The sequence below is a fragment of the Homalodisca vitripennis genome, chromosome 7, assembly GCF_021130785.1.
Source record: "Homalodisca vitripennis isolate AUS2020 chromosome 7, UT_GWSS_2.1, whole genome shotgun sequence".
Classification (NCBI taxonomy): domain Eukaryota; kingdom Metazoa; phylum Arthropoda; class Insecta; order Hemiptera; family Cicadellidae; genus Homalodisca; species Homalodisca vitripennis.
Window position 1 is genome coordinate 121894650 of NC_060213.1, and position 13756 is coordinate 121908405.

General features: G+C 36.6%; 1 protein-coding gene across 1 annotated transcript in view; it reads left to right on the forward strand.

Moving 5' to 3' along the window:
• Positions 1–12200, forward strand: part of LOC124366870 — a 53152-nt gene extending 40952 nt beyond the window's left edge. Inside the window, exons 11-13 of the mRNA XM_046823469.1 lie at positions 6096–6225; positions 8031–8647; positions 12039–12200. Of these exons, the coding sequence (XP_046679425.1) occupies positions 6096–6225; positions 8031–8647; positions 12039–12200 (909 nt within the window). The remainder of the gene's footprint in view (positions 1–6095; positions 6226–8030; positions 8648–12038) is intronic.
• The last annotated feature ends 1556 nt before the right edge of the window (positions 12201–13756 follow it).

The following is a 13756-nucleotide window of genomic DNA, read 5'->3' on the forward strand; positions in this document are numbered from 1 at the left end:
AATGAAATTCAAAATACAAATTTAATCAACCCTTCCCACCATATCTACGTTATGTGTAGAAAACTCGGTTGCTCCACTATGTGTGTTTTTCATTAACATATAGCATTTCTTATTTTATTATTAATACTTTGTTACATTCTAGATTTGAACTGGACAGCACGCACTAGACTTTGTTCTATGTGCTGTCAATTTTCATGCATTAACATGTACAAGTGTTGGAAATTTGTTTTTGAAAATAAAATTTATTTGAGTTTGAGTTTGAGTTTGCTTCAGATCATCGTAGTTGCACTCAGTTGTGCATATGATGAGAAAATGAGAACACCACTTCATCTATTTGTATGGGTCTTCTCTGTTGATGTAAAGGTGTTAAAGCTTCGTTTTGAGCTTCTTCGTCGCCGACTTTCTTTGGATCTCTCCAGGGCTCAAGTTTGAGACAGCGTCAAATACCACACACTTCTATAAAAGGATTGTGAATTGCAGCTAAATTCAACATTCAAACATCATAAGTGCTTTGACAAAGTAGGCAACGGCCGCGTGTAACAGCTGGTTGATTTATAAATAAATACATGACATGTCTAATGAGAATAAATCCCTATCAGTATTCACATGCAGAACGAGTAATATCATACAGTGTTTATAAAATCTCAAAATAATAACTGATAACCGATTTTGTAAGGTTCTTCCTGATTTCTTTGTATGTCTTTCTTCAAAAGACATACACACAATGCAGAATAAGAATTAAGGAATAATGATAAGTTAACGAGGGAGAGAAAGCTTAAATTTTAAACAAAACTGTTTTTGTTATCATAATCCAAAAATAACATACAAAATATTTTTCTTTTACTCGAATACATGGGTAAATACAACCTTATCAGTAAACGATTATTCCAATGTGATATAGATGTATAGTCTACTTTAATGTGGTAGAAGTTTGAAATAAGATGTTTTAGCATATAAGAGAGGTCTCGGGGTCCCGGTTCCGTCAGGTATATCCTTTTAGAAAAACAAATTATAGTAAACAATTTATGGTATGGCTGTCTTTTTCTAGTTTTTAAAATGCTTTCAAAATCTTAAATTTGTTTTGAAAGCGGTGTTTGTAACAATTTTCATTTTTTATTATACCAAAGGTATCAGTGGAGAAAAGCAGTTTTAAACCATATACCACACAATGGGCTTCCATTAAGTATTTTTAGTGTGAACTTCAACATCTTGAACCTGAATTGGGTTCCTATTAAAAAATCGTACAAATTAATTTACATTATAGTTTTGTTGAACATATACCGTATATTGATCAAGAACTTCAAAAGGGAATGGTTGTTAGAAAACAAGTGCCCAAGATATTAAGGACTATTTAGGAAACTATGTGTATCGAGTCATCAGCCGATGTGGCAGGAAACAAAAACGTAGGTCGGGACCGGAAGATGAGCAATAAAGAGATTGGAGAGCGAGCAGCCAACTTAGTTTCGTAGCTCGTGGGATCTCCGCATGGAGCGCGACACCACCGAGTCTGTTTTTCACCCAAACCACACATGTAGGAACAACAAAGTCTAAACCGATCTTCTTTAGAAAAAACAATCTATACTAAAAGAATTGGGCTGCTAATTGGTTATGTGCAGTTTTTAACTGCAATAGTATGATATAATATGTAATCAAGAAGTAAAACAAACTTATGTATAGAGATAACTAAATTGTGACTGCAGTGTCATTGCATTATCCACTGCATACGCCGTGAGTACGGTGGGCTCACACCGCCTTCTACGTAGTACGCAACGCAGGATAGCGATGATCACTCTGCCCCAATGTTATTGGTATTCTCTGCTTTCCTAATACTTGACTCACGTTCATCACTAACATTTTCAGACACTGTTACGTCATAATCGCTCTCTCCCCTACACAGCAGTGACGGTAGCATCATCCAATTCTCTTGCCAACCTCTGTGCGCCTGATACTCTTTGCTTGTATTACTTTGGAAGTTGCGTAAAACCACGCCCCCCACCGCCATTCTGCCATCTCATTAGTACGTTCTGTTTTCCAATAGAAAAGTAGGATCGCTTGTCCCTTGGACCGCTTGTCGGCCTCCGCGGGGTCCACCCAAGCGGTCCAAGAAACAACCGGCCCAGCTCCGCCCATAACAAAAATATAGCCATTCAAGAACAGAGTTATGAATATTTAACTAACCAATAGAAATTGAGCCAAGATGAGGCAAGATAAGGCAGCGTTTCAATGTTTCACCTGTAACTGAGTATCAGGCGCGCAGAGATGGATAGAGGTTCAGGTAGTAGAACCTTGGCGATCACTGATTCCATCACAAATAACTGGCGATCGATTGAGGCGGGCAGTTTGAATGAGCTGCACTGTTTTAAAACAAAACATATGTTAAATAAACCTGCGCCGATATATATATTTCTGAACATAACATTTCTAATTTCTATAGTCATTAACTGAATAAGTTGGTGCTTCTAACTGGGTGGATTTTTAACAATTACATATTTATTGTAATTTATTTTATTGAATTAAAACTTATAATCTAACTTATTTTGAACACCGTTTAAAAAACATAAAAAAGAAGTAAGCTAGGAACTTTTTTATTATTGGGCCAGGAAAACACTTCCTGCGGCCAAGTTTTGGATTAAAGTACAATTTTAATCTGCAATTTATACGTTTTTGATAGGAAGTCATTGTGCACCGTTTATAAGCGATTACAAATAAGTATTCAAGCTACCATTACAGTTTGAATACTGGTTATACCCACTAATTAAAACAAACTTATTTCACAAACGTGTATCCAAACTACTGCCAATGGCGCTGTGTAGCGGGTACAACGGTTATCGCAAGATAACTGGATCAAGCAACGTCGAGCGTGGCTGCTGCTTGGATGGGTGACCGCTGAGAGATCCAGTCCTTGCAAGCAGCCCGCCTGCCCGATCATTGGTGGTGGTGGTTCGGAAGTCACCTTTAAGCCGTTGGTCCCCAGTTTGTGTTAGAGAGGGCTTCTTAGACCTCCACGTGGTAGAATAAGACATCTTTACTGTACTTGTTTTTACAAATGAGGGGAACTGGCGCGGCACTGACACTGGACTCTCGACTTCTGTTCTCAGTTTGGCGGAAGCTATTATGTATATTGAGTCACACGTAATTATCATTATAATAATATAAGAACCATATGAGAGCCACAAGTATTTGGATTTAGGTCATTATTTCCAATTTGGCTAATAAAAGTACTAACGTGTACTAACTATATTTAACACAAACACATCAGAAGAGTTGCTTACAACTTTGTACAATAGTACACTTATTTATTACTTTAAAAGAGATTCGCCTCACGAATATCTTATAAGTCAAATTGTTGTATTGATATTCATCAAATATTTGTCCAGCAAACTTCTGACATGGTAATAAAGGTGATTCGTATTAATGTTATAGTTCCTATGGCAATGTTTATAATAAAAAGATTATACAAAAATCGAACTAATTTAATTGCATGAAGTAGTCAAAAATCGATCTTTGACTTAATAAAACTGATTGTTGGTTGACAACCAACAAATGGTGGATAGTTTTTGCTTAATAAAAAACCTAGTTTTTTTGGTTTCACTCAGCGCTTTTACTGCTAATTTCACGTTTATTATTCGGCTTCTATAAAATAGATACTTAGGCTGTATGAAAGTTTGTTTGTAACTTTCAAACCTTCTGCTTTTTGACGGTTGTTTAATTCTTCTACATACTTACTATGCCATATTGCGATTCAAATGTACGCATGTTGTGTGCTAGTTTGAGCAGTGGCAAGCGTCTAGCTAGCAGAACAAATACTTTACGCCCTATCCCTTTAATTTGAAAATAACGGTTGTGAAGGTAAACAACCAATCGAGTTTATTTACTTCAGAAATAGTTTATTTACTACGGGGTCCACCCAAACGGTCCAAGAAACAACCAGTCCAGCTCCGCCCATAACAAAAATATAGCCATTCAAGAACAGAGTTATGAATATTTAACTAACCAATAGAAATTGAGCCAAGATAAGGCAGCGTTTCAATGTTTCACCTGTAACTGAGTATCAGGCGCGCAGAGATGGATAGAGGTTCAGGTAGCAGAACCTTGGCGATCACCGATTTTATCAAAAACTGGCGATCGATTGAGGCGGGCAGTTTGAATGAGCCGCACTGTTTTAAACAAACATATGTTAAATAAACCTGCGCCGATATATTTATTTCTGAACATAACATTTCTAATTTCTACAGTCATTAACTGAATAAGTTGGTGCTTCTAACTGGGTGGATTTTTAACAATTACATATTTATTGTAATTTATTTTAGCGAATTAAAACTTATAATGTAACTTATATTGAACACCGTTAAAAACATAAAAAAGGAGTAAGCTAGGAACTTTTTTATTATTGGGCCAGGAAAACACTTCCTGCGACAAAGTTTTGGATTAAAGTACAATTTTATTCTGTATTTTAAACGTTTTTGATAGGAAGTAATTTTGCACCGTTTATAAACGATTACAAATAAGTATTCAAGCTATCATTACAGTTTGAATACTGGTTATACCCACTCATTAAAACAAACTTATTTCACAATCGTGTATCCAAACTACTGCCAATGGCGCTGTGTAGCGGGTACAACGGTTATCGCAAGATAACTGGATCAAGCAACGTCGAGCGTGGCTGCTGCTTGGATGGGTGACCGCTGAGAGATCCAGTCCTTAAAAGCAGCCCGCCTGCCCGACCATTGGTGGTGGTTCGGAAGTCACCTTTAAGCCGTTGGTCCCCAGTTTAAGTGTTAGAGAGGGCTTCACCTGGTAGAATAAGACATCTTTACTGTACTTGTTTTTACAAATGAGGGGAACTGACGCGGCACTGACACTGGACTCTCGACTTTTGTTCTCAGTTTGGCGGAAGCTATTATGTATATTGAGTCACACGTAATTATCATTATAATAATATAAGAACCATATGACAGCCACAAGTATTGGAATTACGGTCATTATTTCCAATTTGGCTACTAAAATTACTAACGTGTATTAACTATATTTAACAAACACATCAGAAGAGTTGCATACAACTTTGTACAATAGTACACTTATTTATTACTTTAAATGAGATTCGCCTCGCGAATATCTTTTAAGTCAAATTGTTGTATTGATTGATATTCATTAAATATTTGTCCAGCAAACTTCTGACATAGTAATAATGGTGATTCGTATTAATGTTATAGTTCCTATGGCAATGTTTATAATAAAAAGATTATACAAAATTCGAACTAATTTAATTGCATGAAGTAGTAACTTTCAAACCTTCTGCTTTTTGATGGTTGTTTAATTCTTCTACATACTTACTATGCCATATTGCGATTCAATTGTACGCATGTTGTGTGCTAGTTTGAGCAGTGGCAAAACAAATCTAGCTAGCAGAACAAATACTTTACGCCCTATCCCTTTAATTTGAAAATAACGGTTTGTGAAGGTAAACAACCAATCGAGTTTATTTACTTCAGAAATAGTTTATTTACTACTAGTGCTTGCTCCATCGAAAAACTATTTAGACGTGTTACTGTGTCATTTCCAGTATTATTAAGATATAAAACTTCTAGATATGGAAAAAATTAATTACTCACATTAATAAATAAAAGTATCCTTATTAAATCAATCAATCACAAGTCCCAAAACCGTCTCCATCTCTGCCAACCCAGCTATCGCAATGAGATTGATCGGACCGGAGTATCAGGAGAGCAGGACGCTGTACTAGTTTTAGCAATGTTTGTAGTTGCTTCTACAGGGATAGACCGGTTCAAGAATAAGGGCGCTCCTACACTGGACCCGTTTTTTTCTCCCGATTTGACGGTCGGCTCGGTCGGCTCGCGTCTGAAGTAAACAAACACAAGACGCGCAGTGTACCCTCCTACACTGGCACCGGCGGGCCGTCCCGGTAAACGGACGCGTCGGGCGATGCTAAAGACGGATCGGCCGAGAACCAAACCTGTTTGTTTTTTTCGTCCGTGTCGGAGTCGTCGGGCCAGTCGAGAGTCGATGTAGGACCGTGTCATTCCTGTTTATTTAATTTGTAGTCAAGTTTTAGAATAGATATTGTGCAATGGTAGACAGAGGAAAAACTGATTTCGTTAGTGCGCGATAAAGCGACATTATGGGACCAAAGGGATAAGTTTTATCACAATCGGGACTTCCGATCAAAGTTATGGGAAGAAGTAGCCAAGGAACTGAATGTCCAAGGTAAGTACTGTACAGTTCTCATACATTTTCGTTTTATCGTTTACCTACGTAACAAGTTATAATTATTGCTCTCAAATTGCAAAACTTGAGCTTTGAGCTCTTGAGCAAAAAAAGCTTATCAAGTTCTTTTGTGACATCCTGTAGACAACTTGTCATTTCAGTTAAAATACCTTAAAAACAAGGTAACGCAGTTATTTGGTTAACTTCACAAAATTCCGGAATTCGTTCTCTTAAACCTATTAGGATTTTTGGTATATTTTCTAAAATTTCAAACAAGAAAAATTTGCATTATTATAAAGATCTTACCTTAGCAGTGCTGTACATTGTATGTAGGGACAAATGGGGGTAGGGGTGCCCAGCGTGATTTGTGGATCCACGAAGGTGGGCCTGGATGGTGTATATACCACTGCAGTATATGTTGATGGAGTAATGTCAGAATGATCAAAATAAATAAAGGAAACATTGTAATACAACATTGAATTTAATTGTTATAATCGATTTAAATATGTATAAAAAAACTACAAATCAATATCTAAAAATATGTAATAATGGTAAAACAGTTCTTGGAAGCAAATGTTTGTCAAACATAATTATTTTTTAAACTTTTTTTTCAGTAAGCCTACTAATGTTTACTTGTTAACATTGAAGACCATCTCATCTTGCCACGGAACACTTCCTAGGCCATTGAAGTACTCTTTGTAAAAATTTCTGACATCCTTCGCAGCGGTAGTTGCTCTATTATACCGTCGAGTAGTACCTAGATTAGGCCTTTGGTGATGTTGTACGTATTCCTGTAGACCTTTTTCTAGAACTCCTGGATTGACGGTAATATTATCTCTGTCAATAATGATGTTTTGTAGAAGACACATACATTTGATGATTTTCTCAGCCTTTCCTACTTCTGTTTCGATGGGTTTGCTGAGCAATTTCCATTTTGAAGTTAAAATGCCAAATGCACACTCGACACAACGTCTGCACCTTGACAATCGATAATTAAATATGCGCTCTTCTTCACTCAAATTTCGTTGGCCGAATGGCTTCATTATGTATGATTTTAATGGATAGGCATCGTCGCCTACCAGAACATATGGAATGAGTGTTTCACTGCTGGTATCTATCGGTGAGGGAGCAGGCAAATGTTCTGAGAAATTTTCAAAAAACTTGGATATTGGTGATGCTTTCGAAAACTCCCCCGTCGCTTTGCTTTCCGTACGCTCCAACATCTATGAATATGAATTTACACTTGGCGTCGGCTACTGCATGAAGGTTAACTGAAAAAAAATTTCTTATAGTTCAAAAACATTGTACCGCTTTTCCCAGGAGATTTTATTCTCACGTGTTTTTCCGTCTATACAACCTACACAGTTGGGAAAGTTCCATTTCTCCTTAAATTCTGCTGCAATTTCAAGAAATCTTTGTTTATTAGGCACTGGTAAGTGGACTGGGGCAAGCTGTTCCCACATGCAATCACAAACTTCCTCGACTATTTTTTCCGACGGTGTAGTTGCTCATGCGAAATGTTTCGCTCAATGCTTCAAAGGACATGCCTGTTGATAGATACCTGAAAACAATAATACAACCTCAAAAAATCGATTAAAATTAGGAATAAATATTAACTTCACTTGTTTTAAAACCTATTTTTCAAAACTAAAGACCTACTATCTGCTAATTTTTTTATATAAGTTGTGATTGTATTAAAATATAACTTTACAAGGAATACGCTACTAACTGTGCCAGATAGATTGTATTTTTTTATTGCATTGCTGGTCTAAGTTATAGTTTCAAACTGGAAATTATTATTTCAGGAGACGAAGCACGGAAGACGTGGGAGCACTTGAGAGATACGTTCAGGAAGAAAGTAAAAGAAAACAAATCTGGTTCCGGAGCAAAACCAACATGGACCTACTTTGAATCTTTAACTTTCTTATTGCCTGTAATGAAGCCACGAGTGACAACTGGAAATCTCCCTGTCTCTGATACGCCTGTCAACACTCTTCTAGAATCTGAGGATTATGCCGATTTAACAGAACATGATGAGACGTCTACTCTAAATATCGACGAACCTGATGAGTCACCAAATGTAGAACGAGCTCAACGATCCGATAACACGTCCACACCTAGTCCTACTCCAGTGAACAACGAGTTTCAGCGTCCTCGGCAAAAGAGAAAGCGAGGATCGACAATACAAAACGAGGCTCTTAATTTGGAAAAAAGGAAAGTCCAGCTACTGGAAGCTCGGTTTGCTGTCCAAAAATCCAGCTCAATGGAGGAAGAGGATGAAGACTTATCGTTTTTTAAAAGTTTGCTGCCTGCACTGAAGAAGCTACCATACCTTCGAAAAATGAAATTGAAAGCTTCAATCTTCAATAGCGTCATCGCTGAGCTCGAAGCAGAAGAAAGATGCAACAGGCCATACCAATCCGTAAATACTCCTCTTTCTAGTCCACAATCAGGGAATTTTGGAGGATACAACTTAAATAATCCCTATGCATCAACTTCAAGGCCTACTACACACCACATACTGAAACCTGGCCTACCCCTAATGACCAAATACAGACGCCTCCCTACACCAATACCTTCGAGAATCTCTAAGTACAAACATTAACAGATGAAACATTAATGATTAGTTCTCTTTTTTACATAAGTATTGTTTAAGCTTTTGCTTAAAAATGTTTGACCGTTTGTTAGCTAGTATTTACTTATATACCCTGTTGATAGGTGTAACAACTTTTATTCTCATTTATTACATACATTTTTACAATTAGATTTAATTATTATAATTCTCTTCACGTTAGACAATATTTGATACATGCGCTCAAATTGTATTGTAATAGATTAACATTAAGATTATACATTATAATCTTAGTTATACAAATAACATTAAGAGTCATTAGATTCCATGGGTTATATTTATTTTACATTATTTTACAATTATATTTTGATAAAATAAAAATGTTTTCAATCCTGAATACTATGTTTATTTACTTACCCTCAAGAGAATCGATAGCTTTTCGGCAGGTTCTATACAAGTTCTAAAGTTGGACCATTTCTGTAAATCTCCCTTGATGTGGGACAGTATGTAGTCATATGTTTCAACAGTCATTCGATAGTATTTCTTGAATTTGTCAGCATGATCACGTAAGGGTAAACAGGTCACATAAAACTCACTTTGGGTGTGATCTTCATTAAACTCATGTACCCAAAACTGTCTCGTGTTTGAATTTAATAATAAATTCCTGTCTAACAACAAAAAATCCGCTAAATCCTCGTCCATTGTAAAATTCAAACAATAATCAACAACAAAACTTAAACAAACTTCAAAGTGTTAAAGCCACGATCCGCACTTCTTGAGAGCTGACAGAGTACTGAGTTTCTCATCTCTCTGCCTCTGTCGGGTTGAAATACCGGCTGCAGTGTAGGAGGGTCAAATCTGATCTGTCTGATCGGAACCGGGTTGGTCGTACCTGACTGAGCGGACCGGCTCCAGTGTAGGAGCGCCCTAAGGCCCCAAGAATAAGCGGTGAGCGTTGAGCGTCGAGCGTCACCAGAGCGGTGAGGGTGGTCACGATACAAGCGGCGCGAGTGTGTTGCAATATGCCTTCGAGTGAGGACCTAGTACATCTTCTGTTGTTACCGGAAAATTCAATGTTGAAAAGGCGTGTAGTTCGGGGTTGCAAGCGTGGGATAAAACGATGGGGAGTTCATCCAATTAACAGGAGAAGAAGGGTTTATGGAGAGTACCACCATCTAATCAAACAGTTGAAAGAAAATTAACACGTTTTTTCCAGTACATTCGGATGAGCGTACCGACGTTTGATTTTATTCTAAATAGACTGAAGGGCAGACTGGAGAAGAAAAGAATCGGTTAATTGAGTATCACTAAGCTTCTTCAAAGCAACAATGTCCTTTTTCTTAAGTTTTGCCGGAGGCTCACGTGGTTCTTGCTCCTCTGCCATCTTGAATAGACTGAAACCGTGGAAAGAAGCATGACTCATCTGAGCGTTGAGCGTCGTACAAAAAGTAATCGGGCAGGGCTTGCGGTGTCTTCGACGCTAAGCGGCGCCGCTCACTGTCGCTCACCGCTCAAGTTTATCGTGACAACCCCTCTTCACATTTGCACGACAACATTTGGGGCCCGATTGCAAAGAGTTGGCAGAGCGGTGCCGCTCTGACGCTCGGCGCTCGACGCTCGTATCGTGCCCGGGGTCTAAAGGTTTCTAGACGTATGAACAAGATTTCTTCCGTTCTTTGTTTATTTTCTCATCTAAGACAGATACTTCTTTTTTATTACATATTGGTAACATTGAAGTCTACCTACATTTTATACAGCGTCCTATGTTCTGTAAAAATAAAGGACAAAGATTTATGAATCATTTTGTCTCTTTGTAGAATCGCACTATGATAATTTTACGTTCCATTTAAGAAATCAAGCCACCAATAGTTATAAGAAGGTGTTATTGAAAGTACATAAAACATAGTAGAAACCATTCGATTCTTAGAATGCACAAAAATACCAGTCAAACAAATACAATACCTCTTTTCTTTCGTTATTCAATATTAAAATGACGGTTTATTTTGGCGCTCAATGTTTCAAATGTCAGTTTTTTGTAAGTTAACGTAAAGTGCATTGTTAATGTGTAACCAAGTACATACAGATTAAACAAAAGATTCAGCAAAATACATTTATTAACAGTCTAACAAAGTTTCTAATATATGAGTTGCTCTATGTCAACAATTAATTGTAAAAACCCCCAGCATGTCAGCTTGCGTAAGAGCGTGCCCAATGTTTTCGAGGAAGACGCTGCGAAACATAATGTGTTATAGAGCCTAGGAGCTAAATATGTATAAATACTTTTGTAAATTTCTAATATGTATAAATACTTTTGTAAACTTCTAATTTAGGAAAAGGCATAGTTACACGGTTTAACATTAGTAACCTAATTTAGTGAACGCTTATATTTCCCAGTGTGTGGCCACCTCTAATTTATTTTTAAATTCAGAAGACAAAGTGACATATTAGGATATTACATATTAAAAACTACCGCATTATGGTCTTGTCTGAAAGAAGTTAAAACATGCTATTAAAAGCTGCATTGATCTCTAGTTCTAAAGATATATGATATAAACAGTTATTTCCTCTGTGGGTGAGTCAATCAGTTGCTCAAGGCCATTACTTGACATAATCGCTAAATACTTGTCGACGAGCGTGACCATAGCATAAATTCATATCCCCGGTAACAACTAAATTCCGATGTTTGGATTCAGACAATAAGATATTTAATTCGTTCAAGAAAGACGCAATGGAATGGGAATGCAGCCTTTAAACCGCTACGACCGCAACAGAAAGCCCAACAGACTCAATGTCAACAGTGACCTTGAGAGCGTCAGCTGATTGCATAGCAGCGCCTGATCGTATGGTCTCATATCGCTCACTCACATAAACAATCACTCCACCTGATCTGTAGCTGTCATTACAGTTTGAATACTGGTTATACCCACTAATTAAAAACAAACTTATTTCACAATCGTGTATCCAAACTACTGTCAGTACAATAACATCCGGCAAAGACGTATGAAAATAAATTAAAAAGGAAACAAAGTTTTCCTGAGGCCGTGTTGTTACGGGTATGAAGGACGGCTTGCCTCCTGACATTGATAATGTTACAGCTTCATTGATTAAAAATTAAAAAAAAAAAAAAAAAAAAAAAAAAAAAGGCTCTGAAATGGTTGCAAAGCACCTAACTGATCGCTATCCAGTTAGGATATTTTACCAGAATAGTTCTAAAATGAAAACTGATTATGGGGTTTTGCAGGGAAGTATGTGGGGTCATCTCCTGTTTCTCACTTTTGTAAATAACCTAGATAAAGTCAATTTTGTCGGGAACCGGGCGTTCTTTTACGCCGACGACACGGCTTTGTTGTTTGAGGGGAGCAACTGGGAGGAAGCTTTGGGCCTGGCGGAGCGTGGAACTTAAAAATCTAAGAATTTAATAATAGGAGTAGAATCTGTATATTGATTAAATTTTGTTTTTGGCCCAATAATACAATTTTATTCACGTTGTAGCTATGGAGCCCTAATTATCTGTTTCTACACTACCGCTCGGTAGTGTCGCCCGATGATCCCACGAACCAAGTCGCGAGGTTCCCTCCTCTGCATTACACTAATCCTTGCCTATTCGTCTTCCGGTACCAACGTATGCTCTGTTTTCTTGGGTGTATCGGCTTGATATAACAAGCTCTTTAATACTCCTTAATACTTTGCGCTCTACGACTTTCCAACAACCCAATCCCTTTAATCTTTTTATATGTACAAAAACCTAACTGTAAAAATAAATTAGCTTTATATGATTTTCAATGTATTGAAAGGTTTAGAATTTTAAAGTATTTATAAAATTATAAGAACCCAGTCATAAGAAATATCATTTACAGTTATCTATTTTTTAAAACAATAATGTATTCAAAGCTATTATGTGTTTTTACTTCTTGCAAAAATTTACTAGTTTTCAGGTTCAGGAGTCAGTATGAAAACTATAATAAGCACCCAACAACATTTAAAAATATTGAACCTTGATTTTTTCATGGATGGTGCAATACAAATATAGCGAATTGTACCGTTTAATAGTAGTCATCTTTGACTCAAAGCATTTAGAAACCTGTCACTCTAAAAAGTTAAACAATTTTAAATGAACCTATAAATTTAGCATGAACATTTATTTCTACATTCCACTTCATGATGATGCTGAGCGTTTGCGAATGTTACATTTGTCTTAATGTTAACCATGATAATAACGAGAAAATCGGAGAATAAATCAATGTGTAAATACGAAACGCAATACACAAGACTTTCGTTGCGTTTTCTCAAACCTTTTAGGTTTGAGAATATTCTTAGCAAGCCGGAATATTTTCTGTTGTATCTGTTTGTTTCTATAGAGACAATATAGAGTTCTAAGATAAGTCATATTTCTCTATAGGATTTGGCTGAGCTTTATCAAAACCAATAACTTGAAATAACTCATTGTGATATTTTGATAGCGAATTTAGCTATGAACATTAAATTTTTCTAAGCTGTTTAATAATAGTGTTAGCAAAATATATATTAGGAGCTAAAGTTAGGCCACTATTCGTCATTTAACTTAACCATAATGTATAGTCTTGATGCCGAGAGCCAATTTCAATTTTATAAGTACACAACGTAATTTTCTTTAATCTGTTAAGGAGAGGCCCTAATAACAGAATAGGTTGTGAAACTGTTATGAAGACGGATTATTTTGTTGAAAACTGTGTTCTCGTTTATCTCGTTGGCTGACGGTGATATAAATATTACTTACAAATATCAACAACAGTGACTCAGGCTTAGTTTCTGGAAAAGGTATATTTCACTTAATAATTTATTGAACGGATTTGTTAAGCCGTAATTATTAACCTATTTAACAATTTACTACTAAACATATTGCTAAAACATAGCGTTCTACGATTCCACATTCAGTTTAGAACGATTTCAATAAGAGCTGTCTGTAACGAGATAAGCCAG